Source organism: Stegostoma tigrinum, unplaced genomic scaffold (genome assembly GCF_030684315.1).
Source record: "Stegostoma tigrinum isolate sSteTig4 unplaced genomic scaffold, sSteTig4.hap1 scaffold_426, whole genome shotgun sequence".
NCBI lineage: Eukaryota > Metazoa > Chordata > Chondrichthyes > Orectolobiformes > Stegostomatidae > Stegostoma > Stegostoma tigrinum.
Genome location: NW_026728354.1, coordinates 5,001 through 28,623, shown reverse-complemented (window position 1 = coordinate 28,623; position 23,623 = coordinate 5,001). Strand labels below are relative to the sequence as shown.

At 55.5% G+C, this 23,623-nt stretch overlaps 1 protein-coding gene across 1 annotated transcript in view; it reads right to left on the bottom strand.

The window, feature by feature from the left end:
- Positions 1–23,623, bottom strand: part of LOC125450174 (complement C1r subcomponent-like) — a gene marked incomplete at its 5' end in the record, with an annotated part of 76,551 nt that overhangs the window by 48,473 nt on the left and 4,455 nt on the right. Inside the window, 1 exon segment of the mRNA XM_059644021.1 lies at positions 17,249–17,367. Coding sequence (XP_059500004.1) covers positions 17,249–17,367 — 119 coding nt within the window.

The window sequence follows — 23,623 nt, the reverse complement described above, 5'->3', positions numbered from 1 at the left end:
TGGGGACAGAGAGAGAGTGATACAGGGACAGAGTGAGTGAGAGAGTGAGACAGGGACAGAAAGAGAGAGTGAGACAGGGACAGAGTGAGCGAGAGAGAGAGATGGGGACAGAGAGAGAGTGAGACAGGGACAGAGTGAGTGAGAGAGAGAGACGGGGACAGAGAGAGGGAGTGAGACAGGGACAGAGTGAGTGAGAGAGAGACAGGGACAGAGAGAGGGAGTGAGACAGGGACAGAGTGAGTGAGAGAGAGACAGGGACAGAGAGAGGGAGTGAGACAGGGACAAAGTGAGTGAGAGAGAGATGGGGACAGAGAGATAGAGAGACAGAGAGTGTGAGACAGGACAGAGAGAGGGAGTGAGACTGGGACAGAGTGAGTGAGAGAGAGACGGGGACAGAGAGAGGGAGTGAGACTGGGACAGAGTGAGTGAGAGAGAGACGGGGACAGAGAGAGGGAGTGAGACTGGGACAGAGTGAGTGAGAGAGAGATGGGGACAGAGAGAGAGTGATACAGGGACAGAGTGAGTGAGAGAGTGAGACAGGGACAGAAAGAGAGAGTGAGACAGGGACAGAGTGAGCGAGAGAGAGAGATGGGGACAGAGAGAGAGTGAGACAGGGACAGAGTGAGTAAGAGAGAGAGACGGGGACAGAGAGAGGGAGTGAGACAGGGACAGAGTGAGTGAGAGAGAGACAGGGACAGAGAGAGGGAGTGAGACAGGGTCAGAGTGAGTGAGAGAGAGAGACGGGGACAGAGAGAGGGAGTGAGACAGGGACAGAGTGAGTGAGAGAGAGATGGGGACAGAGAGATAGAGAGACAGAGAGTGTGAGACAGGACAGAGAGAGGGAGTGAGACGGGGACAGAGAGAGAGAGTGAGACTGGGACAGAGTGAGTGAGAGAGAGACGGGGACAGAGTGAGGGAGTGAGACAGGGACAGAGTGAGTGAGAGAGAGAGACGGGGACAGAGAGAGGGAGTGAGACAGGGACAGAGTGAGTGAGAGAGAGACAGGGACAGAGAGAGAGTGTGAGACAGGGACAGAGTGAGTGAGAGAGAGACAGGGACAGAGAGAGGGAGTGACACAGGGACATAGTGAGTGCGAGAGAGAGACGGGGACAGAGTGAGGGAGTGAGACAGGGACAGAGTGAGTGAGAGAGAGAGACGGGGACAGAGAGAGGGAGTGAGACAGGGACAGAGTGAGTGAGAGAGAGACGGGGACAGAGAGAGGGAGTGAGACAGGGACAGAGTGAGTGAGAGAGAGACAGGGACAGAGAGAGAGTGTGAGACGGGGCCAGAGTGAATGAGAGATAGAGACGGGGACAGAGAGAGGGAGTGAGACAGGGACAGAGTGAGTGAGAGAGAGACAGGGACAGAGAGAGTGAGAGAGAGACAGGGACAGAGAGAGAGTGTGAGACGGGGACAGAGTGAATGAGAGAGAGAGATGGGGACAGAGAGAGGGAGTGAGACGGCGACAGAGTGAATGAGAGAGAGAGACGGGGACAGAGAGAGGGAATGAGACAGGGACAGAGTGAGTGAGAGAGAGAGAAACGGGGACAGAGAGAGGGAGTGAGACAGGGACAGAGTGAGTGAGAGAGAGAGACGCGGACAGAGAGAGGCAGTGAGACAGGGACAGAGTGAGTGAGAGAGAGACAGGGACAGAGAGAGAGTGTGAGACGGGGACAGAGTGAATGAGAGAGAGAGACGGGGACAGAGAGAGAGTGTGAGACGGGGACAGAGTGAGTGAGAGAGAGACAGGGACAGAGAGAGGGAGTGAGACAGGGACAGAGTGAGTGAGAGAGAGACAGGGACAGAGAGAGAGTGTGAGACGGGGCCAGAGTGAATGAGAGATAGAGACGGGGACAGAGAGAGGGAGTGAGACAGGGACAGAGTGAGTGAGAGAGAGACAGGGACAGAGAGAGTGAGAGAGAGACAGGGACAGAGAGAGAGTGTGAGACGGGGACAGAGTGAATGAGAGAGAGAGATGGGGACAGAGAGAGGGAGTGAGACGGCGACAGAGTGAATGAGAGAGAGAGACGGGGACAGAGAGAGGGAATGAGACAGGGACAGAGTGAGTGAGAGAGAGAGAAACGGGGACAGAGAGAGGGAGTGAGACAGGGACAGAGTGAGTGAGAGAGAGAGACGCGGACAGAGAGAGGCAGTGAGACAGGGACAGAGTGAGTGAGAGAGAGACAGGGACAGAGAGAGAGTGTGAGACGGGGACAGAGTGAATGAGAGAGAGAGACGGGGACAGAGAGAGAGTGTGAGACGGGGACAGAGTGAGTGAGAGAGAGACAGGGACAGAGAGAGGGAAAGAGACAGGGACAGAGTGAGTGAGAGAGAGAGACGGGGACAGAGTGAGGGAGTGAGACAGGGACAGAGTGAGTGAGAGAGAGAGACGGGGACAGAGTGAGGGAGTGAGACAGGGACAGAGTGAGTGAGAGAGAGAGACAGGGACAGAGAGAGGGAGTGAGACAGGGACAGAGTGAGTGAGAGAGAGATGGGGACACAGAGATAGAGAGACAGAGAGTGTGAGACAGGACAGAGAGCGGGAGTGAGACGGGGACAGAGAGAGAGAGTGAGACTGGGACAGAGTGAGTGAGAGAGAGATGGGGACAGAGAGAGGGAGTGAGACTGGGACAGAGTGAGTGAGAGAGAGATGGGGACAGAGAGAGAGTGAGACAGGGACAGAGTGAGTGAGAGAGTGAGACAGGAACAGAAAGAGAGAGTGAGACAGGGACAGAGTGAGCGAGAGAGAGAGATGGGGACAGAGCGAGGGAGTGAGACAGGGACAGAGTGAGTGAGAGAGAGAGACGGGGACAGAGAGAGGGAGTGAGACAGGGACAGAGTGAGTGAGAGAGAGATGGGGACAGAGAGATAGAGAGACAGAGAGTGTGAGACAGGACAGAGAGAGGGAGTGAGACGGGGACAGAGAGAGAGAGTGAGACTGGGACAGAGTGAGTGAGAGAGAGACGGGGACAGAGAGAGGGAGTGAGACAGAGACAGAGTGAGTGAGAGAGAGAGAGAGACGGGGACAGAGTGAGTGAGTGAGACAGGGACAGAGGGAGTGAGAGAGAGAGACGGGGACAGAGAGAGGGAGTGAGACAGGGACAGAGTGAGTGAGAGAGAGACAGGGACAGAGAGAGAGTGTGAGACAGGGACAGAGTGAGTGAGAGAGAGACAGGGATAGAGAGAGGGAGTGAGACAGGGACAGAGTGAGTGAGAGAGAGAGACAGGGACAGAGTGAGGGAGTGAGACAGGGACAGAGTGAGAGAGAGAGAGAGACGGGGACAGAGTGAGGGAGTGAGACAGGGACAGAGTGAGTGAGAGAGAGACGGGGACAGAGAGAGGGAGTGAGACAGGGACAGAGTGAGTGAGAGAGAGACAGGGACAGAGAGAGAGTGTGAGACGGGGACAGAGTGAGTGAGAGAGAGACAAGGACGGAGAGAGAGTGTGAGACGGGGCCAGAGTGAATGAGAGATAGAGACGGGGACAGAGAGAGGGAGTGAGACAGGGACAGAGTGAGTGAGAGAGAGACAGGGACAGAGAGAGTGAGAGAGAGACAGGGACAGAGAGAGAGTGTGAGACGGGGACAGAGTGAATGAGAGAGAGAGATGGGGACAGAGAGAGGGAGTGAGACGGGGACAGAGAGATAGAGAGACAGAGAGTGTGAGACAGGACAGAGAGAGGGAGTGAGACGGGGACAGAGAGAGAGAGTGAGACTGGGACAGAGTGAGTGAGAGAGAGATGGGGACAGAGAGAGGGAGTGAGACTGGGACAGAGTGAGTGAGAGAGAGATGGGGACAGAGAGAGAGTGAGACAGGGACAGAGTGAGTGAGAGAGTGAGACAGGAACAGAAAGAGAGAGTGAGACAGGGACAGAGTGAGCGAGAGAGAGAGATGGCGACAGAGCGAGGGAGTGAGACAGGGACAGAGTGAGTGAGAGAGAGAGACGGGGACAGAGAGAGGGAGTGAGACAGGGACAGAGTGAGTGAGAGAGAGATGGGGACAGAGAGATAGAGAGACAGAGAGTGTGAGACAGGACAGAGAGAGGGAGTGAGACGGGGACAGAGAGAGAGAGTGAGACTGGGACAGAGTGAGTGAGAGAGAGACGGGGACAGAGAGAGGGAGTGAGACAGGGACAGAGTGAGTGAGAGAGAGACAGGGACAGAGAGAGAGTGTGAGACAGGGACAGAGTGAGTGAGAGAGAGACAGGGACAGAGAGAGGGAGTGAGACAGGGACAGAGTGAGTGAGAGAGAGAGACAGGGACAGAGTGAGGGAGTGAGACAGGGACAGAGTGAGTGAGAGAGAGAGACGAGGCCAGAGTGAGGGAGTGAGACAGGGACAGAGTGAGTGAGAGAGAGACGGGGACAGAGAGAGGGAGTGAGACAGGGACAGAGTGAGTGAGAGAGAGACAGGGACAGAGAGAGAGTGTGAGACGGGGATAGAGTGAGTGAGAGAGAGACAAGGACAGAGAGAGAGTGTGAGACGGGGCCAGAGTGAATGAGAGATAGAGACGGGGACAGAGAGAGGGAGTGAGACAGGGACAGAGTGAGTGAGAGAGAGACAGGGACAGAGAGAGTGAGAGAGAGACAGGGACAGAGAGAGAGTGTGAGACGGGGACAGAGTGAATGAGAGAGAGAGATGGGGACAGAGAGAGGGAGTGAGACGGGGACAGAGTGAATGAGAGAGAGAGACGGGGACAGAGAGAGGGAGTGAGACAGGGACAGAGTGAGTGAGAGAGAGAGAAACGGGGACAGAGAGAGGGAGTGAGACAGGGACAGAGTGAGTGAGAGAGAGAGACGCGGACAGAGAGAGGGAGTGAGACAGGGACAGAGTGAGTGAGAGAGAGACAGGGACAGAGAGAGAGTGTGAGACGGAGACAGAGTGAATGAGAGAGAGAGACGGGGATAGAGAGAGAGTGTGAGACGGGGACAGAGTGAATGATAGAGAGAGACGGGGACAGAGAGAGAGTGTGAGACAGGGACAGAGTGAGTGAGAGAGTGAGACAGGGACAGAAAGAGAGAGTGAGTCAGGGACAGAGTGAGTGAGAGAGAGACAGGGACAGAGAGAGGGAGTGAGACAGGGACAAAGTGAGTGAGAGAGAGATGGGGACAGAGAGATAGAGAGACAGAGAGTGTGAGACAGGACAGAGAGAGGGAGTGAGACTGGGACAGAGTGAGTGAGAGAGAGACGGGGACAGAGAGAGGGAGTGAGACTGGGACAGAGTGAGTGAGAGAGAGACGGGGACAGAAAGAGAGAGTGAGTCAGGGACAGAGTGAGTGAGAGAGAGACAGGGACAGAGAGAGGGAGTGAGACAGGGACAAAGTGAGTGAGAGAGAGATGGGGACAGAGAGATAGAGAGACAGAGAGTGTGAGACAGGACAGAGAGAGGGAGTGAGACTGGGACAGAGTGAGTGAGAGAGAGACGGGGACAGAGAGAGGGAGTGAGACTGGGACAGAGTGAGTGAGAGAGAGACGGGGACAGAGAGAGGGAGTGAGACTGGGACAGAGTGAGTGAGAGAGAGATGGGGACAGAGAGAGAGTGAGACAGGGACAGAGTGAGTGAGAGAGTGAGACAGGGACAGAAAGAGAGAGTGAGACAGGGACAGAGTGAGCGAGAGAGAGAGATGGAGACAGAGCGAGGGAGTGAGACAGGGACAGAGTGAGTGAGAGAGAGAGATGGGGACAGAGAGAGGGAGTGAGACAGGGACAGAGTGAGTGAGAGAGAGACAGGGACAGAGAGAGGGAGTGAGACAGGGACAGAGTGAGTGAGAGAGAGACAGGGACAGAGAGAGGGAGTGACACAGGGACAGAGTGAGTGAGAGAGAGAGACGGGGACAGAGTGAGGGAGTGAGACAGGGACAGAGTGAGTGAGAGAGAGAGACGGGGACAGAGTGAGGGAGTGAGACAGGGACAGAGTGAGTGAGAGAGAGAGACAGGGACAGAGAGAGGGAGTGAGACAGGGACAGAGTGAGTGAGAGAGAGATGGGGACAGAGAGAGAGTGTGAGACGGAGACAGAGTGAATGAGAGAGAGAGACGGGGATAGAGAGAGAGTGTGAGACGGGGACAGAGTGAATGATAGAGAGAGACGGGGACAGAGAGAGAGTGTGAGACAGGGACAGAGTGAGTGAGAGAGTGAGACAGGGACAGAAAGAGAGAGTGAGTCAGGGACAGAGTGAGTGAGAGAGAGACAGGGACAGAGAGAGGGAGTGAGACAGGGACAAAGTGAGTGAGAGAGAGATGGGGACAGAGAGATAGAGAGACAGAGAGTGTGAGACAGGACAGAGAGAGGGAGTGAGACTGGGACAGAGTGAGTGAGAGAGAGACGGGGACAGAGAGAGGGAGTGAGACTGGGACAGAGTGAGTGAGAGAGAGACGGGGACAGAGAGAGGGAGTGAGACTGGGACAGAGTGAGTGAGAGAGAGATGGGGACAGAGAGAGAGTGAGACAGGGACAGAGTGAGTGAGAGAGTGAGACAGGGACAGAAAGAGAGAGTGAGACAGGGACAGAGTGAGCGAGAGAGAGAGATGGAGACAGAGCGAGGGAGTGAGACAGGGACAGAGTGAGTGAGAGAGAGAGATGGGGACAGAGAGAGGGAGTGAGACAGGGACAGAGTGAGTGAGAGAGAGACAGGGACAGAGAGAGGGAGTGAGACAGGGACAGAGTGAGTGAGAGAGAGACAGGGATAGAGAGAGGGAGTGAGACAGGGACAGAGTGAGTGAGAGAGAGAGACAGGGACAGAGTGAGGGAGTGAGACAGGGACAGAGTGAGAGAGAGAGAGAGACGGGGTCAGAGTGAGGGAGTGAGACAGGGACAGAGTGAGTGAGAGAGAGACGGGGACAGAGAGAGGGAGTGAGACAGGGACAGAGTGAGTGAGAGAGAGACAGGGACAGAGAGAGAGTGTGAGACGGGGACAGAGTGAGTGAGAGAGAGACAAGGACGGAGAGAGAGTGTGAGACGGGGCCAGAGTGAATGAGAGATAGAGACGGGGACAGAGAGAGGGAGTGAGACAGGGACAGAGTGAGTGAGAGAGAGACAGGGACAGAGAGAGTGAGAGAGAGACAGGGACAGAGAGAGAGTGTGAGACGGGGACAGAGTGAATGAGAGAGAGAGATGGGGACAGAGAGAGGGAGTGAGACGGGGTCAGAGAGATAGAGAGACAGAGAGTGTGAGACAGGACAGAGAGAGGGAGTGAGACGGGGACAGAGAGAGAGAGTGAGACTGGGACAGAGTGAGTGAGAGAGAGATGGGGACAGAGAGAGGGAGTGAGACTGGGACAGAGTGAGTGAGAGAGAGATGGGGACAGAGAGAGAGTGAGACAGGGACAGAGTGAGTGAGAGAGTGAGACAGGAACAGAAAGAGAGAGTGAGACAGGGACAGAGTGAGCGAGAGAGAGAGATGGCGACAGAGCGAGGGAGTGAGACAGGGACAGAGTGAGTGAGAGAGAGAGACGGGGACAGAGAGAGGGAGTGAGACAGGGACAGAGTGAGTGAGAGAGAGATGGGGACAGAGAGATAGAGAGACAGAGAGTGTGAGACAGGACAGAGAGAGGGAGTGAGACGGGGACAGAGAGAGAGAGTGAGACTGGGACAGAGTGAGTGAGAGAGAGACGGGGACAGAGAGAGGGAGTGAGACAGGGACAGAGTGAGTGAGAGAGAGACAGGGACAGAGAGAGAGTGTGAGACAGGGACAGAGTGAGTGAGAGAGAGACAGGGACAGAGAGAGGGAGTGAGACAGGGACAGAGTGAGTGAGAGAGAGAGACAGGGACAGAGTGAGGGAGTGAGACAGGGACAGAGTGAGTGAGAGAGAGAGACGAGGCCAGAGTGAGGGAGTGAGACAGGGACAGAGTGAGTGAGAGAGAGACGGGGACAGAGAGAGGGAGTGAGACAGGGACAGAGTGAGTGAGAGAGAGACAGGGACAGAGAGAGAGTGTGAGACGGGGATAGAGTGAGTGAGAGAGAGACAAGGACAGAGAGAGAGTGTGAGACGGGGCCAGAGTGAATGAGAGATAGAGACGGGGACAGAGAGAGGGAGTGAGACAGGGACAGAGTGAGTGAGAGAGAGACAGGGACAGAGAGAGTGAGAGAGAGACAGGGACAGAGAGAGAGTGTGAGATGGGGACAGAGTGAATGAGAGAGAGAGATGGGGACAGAGAGAGGGAGTGAGACGGGGACAGAGTGAATGAGAGAGAGAGACGGGGACAGAGAGAGGGAGTGAGACAGGGACAGAGTGAGTGAGAGAGAGAGAAACGGGGACAGAGAGAGGGAGTGAGACAGGGACAGAGTGAGTGAGAGAGAGAGACACGGACAGAGAGAGGGAGTGAGACAGGGACAGAGTGAGTGAGAGAGAGACAGGGACAGAGAGAGAGTGTGAGACGGAGACAGAGTGAATGAGAGAGAGAGACGGGGATAGAGAGAGAGTGTGAGACGGGGACAGAGTGAATGATAGAGAGAGACGGGGACAGAGAGAGAGTGTGAGACAGGGACAGAGTGAGTGAGAGAGTGAGACAGGGACAGAAAGAGAGAGTGAGTCAGGGACAGAGTGAGTGAGAGAGAGACAGGGACAGAGAGAGGGAGTGAGACAGGGACAGAGTGAGTGAGAGAGAGACAGGGACAGAGAGAGAGTGTGAGACAGGGACAGAGTGAGTGAGAGAGAGACAGGGACAGAGAGAGGGAGTGAGACAGGGACAGAGTGAGTGAGAGAGAGAGACAGGGACAGAGTGAGGGAGTGAGACAGGGACAGAGTGAGTGAGAGAGAGAGACGAGGCCAGAGTGAGGGAGTGAGACAGGGACAGAGTGAGTGAGAGAGAGACGGGGACAGAGAGAGGGAGTGAGACAGGGACAGAGTGAGTGAGAGAGAGACAGGGACAGAGAGAGAGTGTGAGACGGGGATAGAGTGAGTGAGAGAGAGACAAGGACAGAGAGAGAGTGTGAGACGGGGCCAGAGTGAATGAGAGATAGAGACGGGGACAGAGAGAGGGAGTGAGACAGGGACAGAGTGAGTGAGAGAGAGACAGGGACAGAGAGAGTGAGAGAGAGACAGGGACAGAGAGAGAGTGTGAGACGGGGTCAGAGTGAATGAGAGAGAGAGATGGGGACAGAGAGAGGGAGTGAGACGGGGACAGAGTGAATGAGAGAGAGAGACGGGGACAGAGAGAGGGAGTGAGACAGGGACAGAGTGAGTGAGAGAGAGAGAAACGGGGACAGAGAGAGGGAGTGAGACAGGGACAGAGTGAGTGAGAGAGAGAGACGCGGACAGAGAGAGGGAGTGAGACAGGGACAGAGTGAGTGAGAGAGAGACAGGGACAGAGAGAGAGTGTGAGACGGAGACAGAGTGAATGAGAGAGAGAGACGGGGATAGAGAGAGAGTGTGAGACGGGGACAGAGTGAATGATAGAGAGAGACGGGGACAGAGAGAGAGTGTGAGACAGGGACAGAGTGAGTGAGAGAGTGAGACAGGGACAGAAAGAGAGAGTGAGTCAGGGACAGAGTGAGTGAGAGAGAGACAGGGACAGAGAGAGGGAGTGAGACAGGGACAAAGTGAGTGAGAGAGAGATGGGGACAGAGAGATAGAGAGACAGAGAGTGTGAGACAGGACAGAGAGAGGGAGTGAGACTGGGACAGAGTGAGTGAGAGAGAGACGGGGACAGAGAGAGGGAGTGAGACTGGGACAGAGTGAGTGAGAGAGAGACGGGGACAGAGAGAGGGAGTGAGACTGGGACAGAGTGAGTGAGAGAGAGATGGGGACAGAGAGAGAGTGAGACAGGGACAGAGTGAGTGAGAGAGTGAGACAGGGACAGAAAGAGAGAGTGAGACAGGGACAGAGTGAGCGAGAGAGAGAGATGGAGACAGAGCGAGGGAGTGAGACAGGGACAGAGTTAGTGAGAGAGAGAGATGGGGACAGAGAGAGGGAGTGAGACAGGGACAGAGTGAGTGAGAGAGAGACAGGGACAGAGAGAGGGAGTGAGACAGGGACAGAGTGAGTGAGAGAGAGACAGGGATAGAGAGAGGGAGTGAGACAGGGACAGAGTGAGTGAGAGAGAGAGACAGGGACAGAGTGAGGGAGTGAGACAGGGACTGAGTGAGAGAGAGAGAGAGACGGGGACAGAGTGAGGGAGTGAGACAGGGACAGAGTGAGTGAGAGAGAGACGGGGACAGAGAGAGGGAGTGAGACAGGGACAGAGTGAGTGAGAGAGAGACAGGGACAGAGAGAGAGTGTGAGACGGGGACAGAGTGAGTGAGAGAGAGACAAGGACGGAGAGAGAGTGTGAGACGGGGCCAGAGTGAATGAGAGATAGAGACGGGGACAGAGAGAGGGAGTGAGACAGGGACAGAGTGAGTGAGAGAGAGACAGGGACAGAGAGAGTGAGAGAGAGACAGGGACAGAGAGAGAGTGTGAGACGGGGACAGAGTGAATGAGAGAGAGAGATGGGGACAGAGAGAGGGAGTGAGACGGGGACAGAGAGATAGAGAGACAGAGAGTGTGAGACAGGACAGAGAGAGGGAGTGAGACGGGGACAGAGAGAGAGAGTGAGACTGGGACAGAGTGAGTGAGAGAGAGATGGGGACAGAGAGAGGGAGTGAGACTGGGACAGAGTGAGTGAGAGAGAGATGGGGACAGAGAGAGAGTGAGACAGGGACAGAGTGAGTGAGAGAGTGAGACAGGAACAGAAAGAGAGAGTGAGACAGGGACAGAGTGAGCGAGAGAGAGAGATGGCGACAGAGCGAGGGAGTGAGACAGGGACAGAGTGAGTGAGAGAGAGAGACGGGGACAGAGAGAGGGAGTGAGACAGGGACAGAGTGAGTGAGAGAGAGAGAGAGATGGGGACAGAGAGATAGAGAGACAGAGAGTGTGAGACAGGACAGAGAGAGGGAGTGAGACGGGGACAGAGAGAGAGAGTGAGACTGGGACAGAGTGAGTGAGAGAGAGACGGGGACAGAGAGAGGGAGTGAGACAGGGACAGAGTGAGTGAGAGAGAGACAGGGACAGAGAGAGAGTGTGAGACAGGGACAGAGTGAGTGAGAGAGAGACAGGGACAGAGAGAGGGAGTGAGACAGGGACAGAGTGAGTGAGAGAGAGAGACAGGGACAGAGTGAGGGAGTGAGACAGGGACAGAGTGAGTGAGAGAGAGAGACGAGGCCAGAGTGAGGGAGTGAGACAGGGACAGAGTGAGTGAGAGAGAGACGGGGACAGAGAGAGGGAGTGAGACAGGGACAGAGTGAGTGAGAGAGAGACAGGGACAGAGAGAGAGTGTGAGACGGGGATAGAGTGAGTGAGAGAGAGACAAGGACAGAGAGAGAGTGTGAGACGGGGCCAGAGTGAAAGAGAGATAGAGACGGGGACAGAGAGAGGGAGTGAGACAGGGACAGAGTGAGTGAGAGAGAGACAGGGACAGAGAGAGTGAGAGAGAGACAGGGACAGAGAGAGAGTGTGAGACGGGGACAGAGTGAATGAGAGAGAGAGATGGGGACAGAGAGAGGGAGTGAGACGGGGACAGTGTGAATGAGAGAGAGAGACGGGGACAGAGAGAGGGAGTGAGACAGGGACAGAGTGAGTGAGAGAGAGAGAAACGGGGACAGAGAGAGGGAGTGAGACAGGGACAGAGTGAGTGAGAGAGAGAGACGCGGACAGAGAGAGGGAGTGAGACAGGGACAGAGTGAGTGAGAGAGAGACAGGGACAGAGAGAGAGTGTGAGACGGAGACAGAGTGAATGAGAGAGAGAGACGGGGATAGAGAGAGAGTGTGAGACGGGGACAGAGTGAATGATAGAGAGAGACGGGGACAGAGAGAGAGTGTGAGACAGGGACAGAGTGAGTGAGAGAGTGAGACAGGGACAGAAAGAGAGAGTGAGTCAGGGACAGAGTGAGTGAGAGAGAGACAGGGACAGAGAGAGGGAGTGAGACAGGGACAAAGTGAGTGAGAGAGAGATGGGGACAGAGAGATAGAGAGACAGAGAGTGTGAGACAGGACAGAGAGAGGGAGTGAGACTGGGACAGAGTGAGTGAGAGAGAGACGGGGACAGAGAGAGGGAGTGAGACTGGGACAGAGTGAGTGAGAGAGAGACGGGGACAGAGAGAGGGAGTGAGACTGGGACAGAGTGAGTGAGAGAGAGATGGGGACAGAGAGAGAGTGAGACAGGGACAGAGTGAGTGAGAGAGTGAGACAGGGACAGAAAGAGAGAGTGAGACAGGGACAGAGTGAGCGTGAGAGAGAGATGGAGACAGAGCGAGGGAGTGAGACAGGGACAGAGTGAGTGAGAGAGAGAGATGGGGACAGAGAGAGGGAGTGAGACAGGGACAGAGTGAGTGAGAGAGAGACAGGGACAGAGAGAGGGAGTGAGACAGGGACAGAGTGAGTGAGAGAGAGACAGGGACAGAGAGAGGGAGTGACACAGGGACAGAGTGAGTGAGAGAGAGAGACGGGGACAGAGTGAGGGAGTGAGACAGGGACAGAGTGAGTGAGAGAGAGAGACGGGGACAGAGTGAGGGAGTGAGACAGGGACAGAGTGAGTGAGAGAGAGAGACAGGGACAGAGAGAGGGAGTGAGACAGGGACAGAGTGAGTGAGAGAGAGATGGGGACAGAGAGAGAGTGTGAGACGGAGACAGAGTGAATGAGAGAGAGAGACGGGGATAGAGAGAGAGTGTGAGACGGGGACAGAGTGAATGATAGAGAGAGACGGGGACAGAGAGAGAGTGTGAGACAGGGACAGAGTGAGTGAGAGAGTGAGACAGGGACAGAAAGAGAGAGTGAGTCAGGGACAGAGTGAGTGAGAGAGAGACAGGGACAGAGAGAGGGAGTGAGACAGGGACAAAGTGAGTGAGAGAGAGATGGGGACAGAGAGATAGAGAGACAGAGAGTGTGAGACAGGACAGAGAGAGGGAGTGAGACTGGGACAGAGTGAGTGAGAGAGAGACGGGGACAGAGAGAGGGAGTGAGACTGGGACAGAGTGAGTGAGAGAGAGACGGGGACAGAGAGAGGGAGTGAGACGGGGACAGAGTGAGTGAGAGAGAGATGGGGACAGAGAGAGAGTGAGACAGGGACAGAGTGAGTGAGAGAGTGAGACAGGGACAGAAAGAGAGAGTGAGACAGGGACAGAGTGAGCGAGAGAGAGAGATGGAGACAGAGCGAGGGAGTGAGACAGGGACAGAGTGAGTGAGAGAGAGAGATGGGGACAGAGAGAGGGAGTGAGACAGGGACAGAGTGAGTGAGAGAGAGACAGGGACAGAGAGAGGGAGTGAGACAGGGACAGAGTGAGTGAGAGAGAGACAGGGACAGAGAGAGGGAGTGACACAGGGACAGAGTGAGTGAGAGAGAGAGACGGGGACAGAGTGAGGGAGTGAGACAGGGACAGAGTGAGTGAGAGAGAGAGACGGGGACAGAGTGAGGGAGTGAGACAGGGACAGAGTGAGTGAGAGAGAGAGACAGGGACAGAGAGAGGGAGTGAGACAGGGACAGAGTGAGTGAGAGAGAGATGGGGACAGAGAGAGAGTGTGAGACGGAGACAGAGTGAATGAGAGAGAGAGACGGGGATAGAGAGAGAGTGTGAGACGGGGACAGAGTGAATGATAGAGAGAGACGGGGACAGAGAGAGAGTGTGAGACAGGGACAGAGTGAGTGAGAGAGTGAGACAGGGACAGAAAGAGAGAGTGAGTCAGGGACAGAGTGAGTGAGAGAGAGACAGGGACAGAGAGAGGGAGTGAGACAGGGACAAAGTGAGTGAGAGAGAGATGGGGACAGAGAGATAGAGAGACAGAGAGTGTGAGACAGGACAGAGAGAGGGAGTGAGACTGGGACAGAGTGAGTGAGAGAGAGACGGGGACAGAGAGAGGGAGTGAGACTGGGACAGAGTGAGTGAGAGAGAGACGGGGACAGAGAGAGGGAGTGAGACTGGGACAGAGTGAGTGAGAGAGAGATGGGGACAGAGAGAGAGTGAGACAGGGACAGAGTGAGTGAGAGAGTGAGACAGGGACAGAAAGAGAGAGTGAGACAGGGACAGAGTGAGCGAGAGAGAGAGATGGAGACAGAGCGAGGGAGTGAGACAGGGACAGAGTGAGTGAGAGAGAGAGATGGGGACAGAGAGAGGGAGTGAGACAGGGACAGAGTGAGTGAGAGAGAGACAGGGACAGAGAGAGGGAGTGACACTGGGACAGAGTGAGTGAGAGAGAGAGACGGGGACAGAGTGAGGGAGTGAGACAGGGACAGAGTGAGTGAGAGAGAGAGACGGGGACAGAGAGAGGGAGTGAGACAGGGACAGAGTGAGTGAGAGAGAGACGGGGACAGAGAGAGGGAGTGAGACAGGGACAGAGTGAGTGAGAGAGAGACAGGGACAGAGAGAGAGTGTGAGACGGGGCCAGAGTGAATGAGAGATAGAGACGGGGACAGAGAGAGGGAGTGAGACAGGGACAGAGTGAGTGAGAGAGAGACAGGGACAGAGAGAGTGAGAGAGAGACAGGGACAGAGAGAGAGTGTGAGACGGGGACAGAGTGAATGAGAGAGAGAGATGGGGACAGAGAGAGGGAGTGAGACGGCGACAGAGTGAATGAGAGAGAGAGACGGGGACAGAGAGAGGGAATGAGACAGGGACAGAGTGAGTGAGAGAGAGAGAAACGGGGACAGAGAGAGGGAGTGAGACAGGGACAGAGTGAGTGAGAGAGAGAGATGCGGACAGAGAGAGGGAGTGAGACAGGGACAGAGTGAGTGAGAGAGAGACAGGGACAGAGAGAGAGTGTGAGACGGGGACAGAGTGAATGAGAGAGAGAGACGGGGACAGAGAGAGAGTGTGAGACGGGGACAGAGTGAGTGAGAGAGTGAGACAGGGACAGAAAGAGAGAGTGAGTCAGGGACAGAGTGAGTGAGAGAGAGACGGGTACAGAGAGAGGGAGTGAGACAGGGACAAAGTGAGTGAGAGAGAGATGGGGACAGAGAGATAGAGAGACAGACAGTGTGAGACAGGACAGAGAGAGGGAGCGAGACTGGGACAGAGTGAGTGAGAGAGAGACGGGGACAGAGAGAGGGAGTGAGACTGGGACAGAGTGAGTGAGAGAGAAACGGGGACAGAGTGAGGGAGTGAGACGGGGACAGAGTGAGGGAGTGAGACAGGGACAGAGTGAGTGAGAGCGAGACGGGGACAGAGAGAGTGAGTGAGACAGGGACAGAGTGAGTGAGAGAGAGACAGGGACAGAGAGAGAGTGTGAGACGGGGACAGAGTGAGTGAGAGAGAGACAGGGACAGAGAGAGGGAGTGAGACAGGGACAGAGTGAGTGAGAGAGAAAGACGGAGACAGAGTGAGGGAGTGAGACAGGGACAGAGTGAGTGAGAGAGAGACAAGGACAGAGAGAGGGAGTGAGACAGGGACAGAGTGAGTGAGAGAGAGACAGGGACAGAGAGAGAGTGTGAGACGGGGACAGAGTGAATGAGAGAGAGAGATGAAGACAGAGAGAGGGAGTGAGACGGGGACAGAGTGAATGAGAGAGAGAGACGGGGACAGAGAGAGGGAGTGAGACAGGGACAGAGTGAGTGAGAGAGAGAGAAACGGGGACAGATAGAGGGAGTGAGACAGGGACAGAGTGAGTGAGAGAGAGAGACGCGGACAGAGAGAGGGAGTGAGACAGGGACAGAGTGAGTGAGAGAGAGACAGGGACAGAGAGAGAGTGTGAGACGGGGACAGAGTGAATGAGAGAGAGAGACGGGGACAGAGAGAGAGTGTGAGACGGGGACAGAGTGAGTGAGAGAGTGAGACAGGGACAGAAAGAGAGAGTGAGTCAGGGACAGAGTGAGTGAGAGAGAGACGGGGACAGAGTGAGGGAGTGAGACAGGGACAAAGTGAGTGAGAGAGAGATGGGGACAGAGAGATAGAGAGACAGAGAGTGTGAGACAGGACAGAGAGAGGGAGCGAGACTGGGACAGAGTGAGTGAGAGAGAGACGGGGACAGAGAGAGGGAGTGAGACTGGGACAGAGTGAGTGAGAGAGAGAGACGGGGACAGAGAGAGGGAGTGAGACTGGGACAGAGTGAGTGAGAGAGAGAGACGCGGACAGAGAGAGGGAGTGAGACGGGGACAGAGAGAGAGAGTGAGACAGGGACAGAGTGAGTGAGAGAGAGAGAGACGGGGACAGAGAGAGGGAGTGAGACAGGGACAGAGTGAGTGAGAGAGAGAGAGACGGGGACAGAGAGAGGGAGTGAGACAGGGACAGAGTGAGTGAGAGAGAGAGGGACAGGGACAGAGAGAGGGAGTGAGACAGGGACAGAGTGAGTGAGAGAGAGAGAGACGGGGACAGAGAGACAATATTTTTAACTCATGTGCAGGAACTGCACATCTCTGGCTGGATGAACATCTAATGGCCGTCCCTAATGGCCCGAGGGTAGTTAAGCATCTCCCACATTGCCGTGGGTCTGGAGTCACGTGGAGGGTGACACAGTGTAAGGATGGGTGTTTCTTTGGGGTGACAGAGATAGGGTGGGGGATGGAGGGGGACGGAGGGGTTACGGAGATCGGGAGGGGGTGTAGGGGGATGGAGGGGGTTACAGAGACAGGTAGGGGGTGTAGGGGGACGGAGGGGGTTACAGAGATAGGGAGGGGGTGTAGGGGAAGGAGGGGGTTACAGAGACAGGGAGGGGGTGTAGGGGAAGGAGGGGGTTACAGAGACAGGGAGGGTGTGTAGGGGGACAGAGGGGGTTACAGAGACAGGGAGGGGGTGTAGGGGGACGGAGGGAGCTACAGAGATAGGAAGGGGGTGTAGGGGGATGGAGGGGGTTACAGAGACAGGGAGGGGGTGTAGGGGGATGGAGGGGGTTACAGAGACAGGGAGGGGGTGTAGGGGGACGGAGGGGGTTGCAGAGACAGGGAGGGGGTGTAGGGGGACGGAGGGGGTTACAGAGACAGGGAGGGGGTGTAGGGGGACGGAGGGGGTTGCAGAGACAGGGAGGGGGTGTAGGGGGACGGAGGGGGTTACAGAGATAGGGAGGGGGTGTAGGGGGACGGAGGGGGTTACAGAGACAGGGAGGGGGTGTAGGGGGGCGGAGGGGGTTACAGAGATAGGGAGGGGGTGTAGGGGGACGGAGGGGGTTGCAGAGACAGGGAGGGGGTGTAGGGGGACGGAGGGGGTTACAGAGATAGGGAGGGGGTGTAGGGGGACGGAGGGGGTTACAGAGACAGGGAGGGGGTGTAGGGGGGCGGAGGGGGTTACAGAGATAGGGAGGGGTTGTTGAGTTTTGATGGAGTTGGTATAAAGCTCCCTTCGAGAAGCAGCACCTTCATGATCTTGTAGCCAGTGTCACACATAAATACGACTCCATCCAGGAAGCGGTACTCATCCTGAGCTGGTCGTATCGACCCGTGCTCTAAAGGAGGAAGGTCCGGGCACTGTATCCCTTTCGGAGACAGGAAACCTCCATTAACCAACGAACAGAGACCCCCATCCTCAGCGTATCCCCCACAATGAGCCCGCACACCTCCCCCTAAATCCAGCAGGAGAGCCCCAGTTGTCACCTCCAACCCCCTCACCTCCCCGCTTCCTCTTTCACTGGGCGCATCGTGATTATGTAACGCGCAGGAAGAGAGATCGCAGGCCAGAGACCGTGCAGAGAGGGAGAGATAGACACACAGAGGGAGGGAGAGAAACAGTGACAGAGAAAGAGAGAGAGAGACGCAGAGAGGGAAGGATATAGGGAGGCAGAGAGAGAGAGAGATGCAGAGAGTGAGCATGGGAAGCAGAGAGACAGAGAGAGACTGATGCAGAGAGGGGGATGCGAGGGAGAAGAGGGGAAAGGAGACAGAGATGGAGACAGACAGACAGATACAGAGAGGCAGAGAGTCATAGAGAAAGAGAGGGAGAGAGATGCAGAGAAGGAGAGAGAGAGAGAGTCAGAGACACAGAGAGAGACAGAGATGGAGACACAGAGAGAGAGAGAGAGAGAGAGACTGTGATGGAGACACGGAGAGACAGTGATGGAGACAGAGAGGGAGAGACAGCGATAGAGACAGAGAGAGAGAGAGACAGCGATGGAGACACAGAGAGAGAGAGCGAGTGAGAGAGAGACAGAGAGAGAGAGAGACAGAGAGAGAGAGAGAGATGGAGACAGAGAGAGAGCGAGAGAGAGACAGTGATGGAGACAGAGAGAGAGAGAGCGATGGAGACAGAGAGAGAGAGACAGACAGAGAGAGAGAGACAGAGAGAGAGAGAGACAGAGAGAGAGAGAGACAGAGAGACAGAGAGAGAGAGATGGAGACAGAGAGAGAGAGAGAGACAGAGAGAGAGACAGAGAGAGAGATGGAGACAGAGAGAGAGAGATGGAGACAGAGTGAGAGAGACAGAGAGAGAGAGAGAGACAGCGATGGAGACCCAGAGAGAGAGACACAGACAGATGGAGAGAGAGACAGACAGTGACAGAGAGACACAGACAGACACGGAGAGAGAGACAGACAGCGACAGAGAGACACAGACAGACACGGAGAGAGAGACAGCGACAGAGAGACACAGGCAGACGGAGAGAGAGAGACAGCGACAGAGAGATACAGACAGACACGGAGAGAGAGACAGCGACAGAGAGACACAGGCAGACGGAGAGAGAGAGAGACACACAGACAGAGAGAGAGAGAGACAGCGACAGTGAGACACAGACGGACGGAGAGAGAGACAGACAGACAGAGAGAGAGACAGAGAGACACAGACAGACGGAGAGAGAGACAGACAGACGGAGAGAGAGAGAGAGAGAGACAGACAGACAGAGAGAGAGACAGATAGACGGAGAGAGAGAGAGAGAGAGAGACAGACAGACGGAGACAGAGACAGACAGACGGAGAGAGAGACAGACAGACAGACAGAGAGAGAGAGTGACACACAGACAGACGGAGAGAGACACAGACAGACGGAGAGAGAGAGAGAGACACACACAGACAGATGGAGAGAGAGAGAGAAAGAGACAGAGAGAGACAGAGACAGACGGGAAGAGAGACAGACGGAGAGAGAGACACAGACAGACGGAGAGAGAGAAAAACAGACAGACACACAGAGAGAGAGACAGCGACAGAGAGACACAGACAGACGGAGAGAGAGAGAGACGGAGAGAGAGAGACACAGACAGATGGAGAGACAGACAGAGAGAGACAGACGGAGAGAGACACAGACAGACGGAGAGACAGACAGTGACGGAGAGACAGACAGTGACAGACGGAGAGAGAGACAGACACAGACAGACAGACGGAGACAGTGACAGATGGAGAGAGACAGACAGACACAGACAGACAGAGAGAGAGACAAACAGACAGATGGAAAGAGAGAGAGACACAGCGGCAGAGAGACACAGACAGACACGGAGAGAGAGACAGAGAGACACGGAAAGAGAGATACAGACAGATGGAGAGGCAGACAGTGACAGATGGAGAGAGAGACAGACGGAGAGAGACACAGACAGACGGAGAGAGAGACAGAGACGGAGACACAGACAGAGATAGATGGAGAGAGAGACAGGCAGAGGGAGAGAGACACACAGAGAGAGACAGACAGACACAGACAGACGGAGAGACACAGACAGACGGAGAGAGACACAGACAGACGGAGAGACAGACAGTGACAAACGGAGAGAGACAGACACAGACAGACACACAGACAGACGGAGAGAGATACAGACAGACGGAGAGAGACACACAGACAGACGGAGAGAGACACAGACAGACCGAGACAGAGACAGACGGAGAGAGAGAGAGAGAGAGAGACAGACACACAGACAGACGGAGAGACAGACACAGACAGACGGAGAGACAGACAGATAGAGAGAGACACAGACAGACGGAGAGAGAGACAGACAGACGGAGAGAGAGACAGTGACAGACGGAGAGAGACACAGTGACAGACGGAGAGAGACAGACACAGACAGACGGAGACAGAGACACACACACAGACAGACAGACGGAGAGACAAACAGTGACAGACGGAGAGAGACAGACACACAGAGAGACGGAGAGAGATACAGACAGACGGAGAGAGACACACAGACAGATGGAGAGAGACACAGACAGACGGAGACAGAGATAGACGGAGAGAGAGAGAGACACACACACACAGACAGATGGAGAGACAGACACAGACAGACGGAGAGACACAGACAGATGGAGAGAGACACAGACAGACGGAGAGAGACAGACAGACAGACGGAGAGAGAGACAGACAGAGGGAGAGACAGAGGGTGACAGACGGAGAGAGACAGACACAGACAGATGGAGACAGAGACAGGCACACAGACAGACAGACGGAGAGACAGACAGTGACAGACGGAGAGAGACAGACACAGACAGACACACAGAGAGACGGAGAGAGATACAGACAGACGGAGAGAGACACACAGACAGATGGAGAGAGACACAGACAGACGGAGACAGAGACAGACAGAGAGAGAGAGAGACACACACAGACAGACAGCGAGTCAGACACAGATAGACAGAGAGAGAGAGACAGACAGAGCCACACACACAGACACAGACAGACGGAGAGAGAGAGAGCGACAGACAGACAGTGACAGACAGACAGACGGAGACAGTGACAAACAGAGAGACAGACACAGACCGTGACAGACAGACACAGACAGACAGACAGTGACAGACGGACAGAGAGAGAGCGGCAGTGACAGACAGAAACAGGCGGAGAGAGAGAGAGCAGCAGAGACAGACGGAGAGAGAGAGAGAGAGTGGCAGACAGACAGTGACAGACGGAGAGAGAGAGAGAGCGGCAGACAGACGGAGAGAGAGAGAGCGACAGACAGACGGAGAGAGAGAGAGCGACAGACAGACAGAGACAGACGGAGAGAGAGAGAGAGAGAGAGAGAGAGAGAGCGACAGACAGACAGTGACAGACGGAGAGAGACACAGACAGACGGAGAGAGAGACAGAGACGGAGACACAGACAGAGATAGATGGAGAGAGAGACAGGCAGAGGGAGAGAGACACACAGAGAGAGACAGACAGACACAGACAGACGGAGAGACACAGACAGACGGAGAGAGACACAGACAGACGGAGAGACAGACAGTGACAAACGGAGAGAGACAGACACAGACAGACACACAGACAGACGGAGAGAGATACAGACAGACGGAGAGAGACACACAGACAGACGGAGAGAGACACAGACAGACCGAGACAGAGACAGACGGAGAGAGAGAGAGAGAGAGAGACAGACACACAGACAGACGGAGAGACAGACACAGACAGACGGAGAGACAGACAGATAGAGAGAGACACAGACAGACGGAGAGAGAGACAGACAGACGGAGAGAGAGACAGTGACAGACGGAGAGAGACACAGTGACAGACGGAGAGAGACAGACACAGACAGACGGAGACAGAGACACACACACAGACAGACAGACGGAGAGACAAACAGTGACAGACGGAGAGAGACAGACACACAGAGAGACGGAGAGAGATACAGACAGACGGAGAGAGACACACAGACAGATGGAGAGAGACACAGACAGACGGAGACAGAGATAGACGGAGAGAGAGAGAGACACACACACACAGACAGATGGAGAGACAGACACAGACAGACGGAGAGACACAGACAGATGGAGAGAGACACAGACAGACGGAGAGAGACAGACAGACAGACGGAGAGAGAGACAGACAGAGGGAGAGACAGAGGGTGACAGACGGAGAGAGACAGACACAGACAGATGGAGACAGAGACAGGCACACAGACAGACAGACGGAGAGACAGACAGTGACAGACGGAGAGAGACAGACACAGACAGACACACAGAGAGACGGAGAGAGATACAGACAGACGGAGAGAGACACACAGACAGATGGAGAGAGACACAGACAGACGGAGACAGAGACAGACAGAGAGAGACACACACAGACAGACAGCGAGTCAGACACAGATAGACAGAGAGAGAGAGACAGACAGAGCCACACACACAGACACAGACAGACGGAGAGAGAGAGAGCGACAGACAGACAGTGACAGACAGACAGACGGAGACAGTGACAAACAGAGAGACAGACACAGACCGTGACAGACAGACACAGACAGACAGACAGTGACAGACGGACAGAGAGAGAGCGGCAGTGACAGACAGAAACAGGCGGAGAGAGAGAGAGCAGCAGAGACAGACGGAGAGAGAGAGAGAGAGTGGCAGACAGACAGTGACAGACGGAGAGAGAGAGAGAGAGCGGCAGACAGACGGAGAGAGAGAGAGCGACAGACAGACGGAGAGAGAGAGAGCGACAGACAGACAGAGACAGACGGAGAGAGAGAGAGAGAGAGAGAGCGACAGACAGACAGTGACAGACGGAGAGAGAGAGAGAGCGACAGACAGACGGACGGAGAGAGAGAGAGCGACAGACAGACGGAGAGAGAGAGAGAGAGCGACAGACAGACAGACGGACGGAGAGAGAGAGAGTGACAAACAGACCGACGGAGAGAGAGAGAGCGACAGACAGACAGTGACAGATGGAGAGAGAGAGCGCGCGACAGACAGACAGACGGACGGAGAGAGACAGAGAGAGAGAGAGAGAGCGGCAGACAGACAGTGACAGACGGAGAGAGAGAGAGAGAGAGACGGACGGACGGAGAGAGAGAGAGAGAGAGACAGACAGACGGACGGACGGAGAGAGAGAGCGACAGACAGACGGACGGACGGAGAGAGAGAGAGAGCGGCAGACAGACGGACGGACGGAGAGAGAGAGCGACAGACAGACGGACGGACGGAGAGAGAGAGAGAGAGCGACAGACAGACGGACGGACGGAGAGAGAGAGAGAGCGGCAGACAGACGGACGGACGGAGAGAGAGAGAGAGCGACAGACAGACGGACGGACGGAGAGAGAGAGAGAGCGGCAGACAGACGGACGGACGGACGGAGAGAGAGAGAGAGCGGCAGACAGACAGACAGACGGACGGAGAGAGAGACAGACAGATGGATGGACGGACGGAGAGAGAGAGCGCGGCAGACAGACGGATGGACGGAGAGAGAGAGCGACAGACAGACGGACGGACGGAGAGAGAGAGCGACAGACAGACGGACGGACGGAGAGAGAGAGAGACAGACAGACGGACGGACGGAGAGAGACAGAGAGAGAGAGAGAGAGAGCGGCAGACAGACAGTGACAGACGGAGAGAGAGAGAGAGCGACAGACAGACAGTGACAGACGGAGAGAGAGAGAGAGCGGCAGACAGACAGAGACAGACGGAGAGAGAGAGAGCGCGCGACAGACAGACGGACGGACGGAGAGAGAGAGAGAGCGGCAGACAGACGGACGGACGGAGAGAGAGAGAGAGCGGCAGACAGACGGACGGACGGAGAGAGAGAGAGAGCGGCAGACAGACGGACGGACGGACGGAGAGAGAGAGAGAGCGGCAGACAGACAGACAGACGGACGGAGAGAGAGACAGACAGATGGATGGACGGACGGAGAGAGAGAGCGCGGCAGACAGACGGATGGACGGAGAGAGAGAGCGACAGACAGACGGACGGACGGAGAGAGAGAGCGACAGACAGACGGACGGACGGAGAGAGAGAGAGAGACAGACAGACGGACGGACGGAGAGAGACAGAGAGAGAGAGAGAGAGAGCGGCAGACAGACAGTGACAGACGGAGAGAGAGAGAGAGCGACAGACAGACAGAGA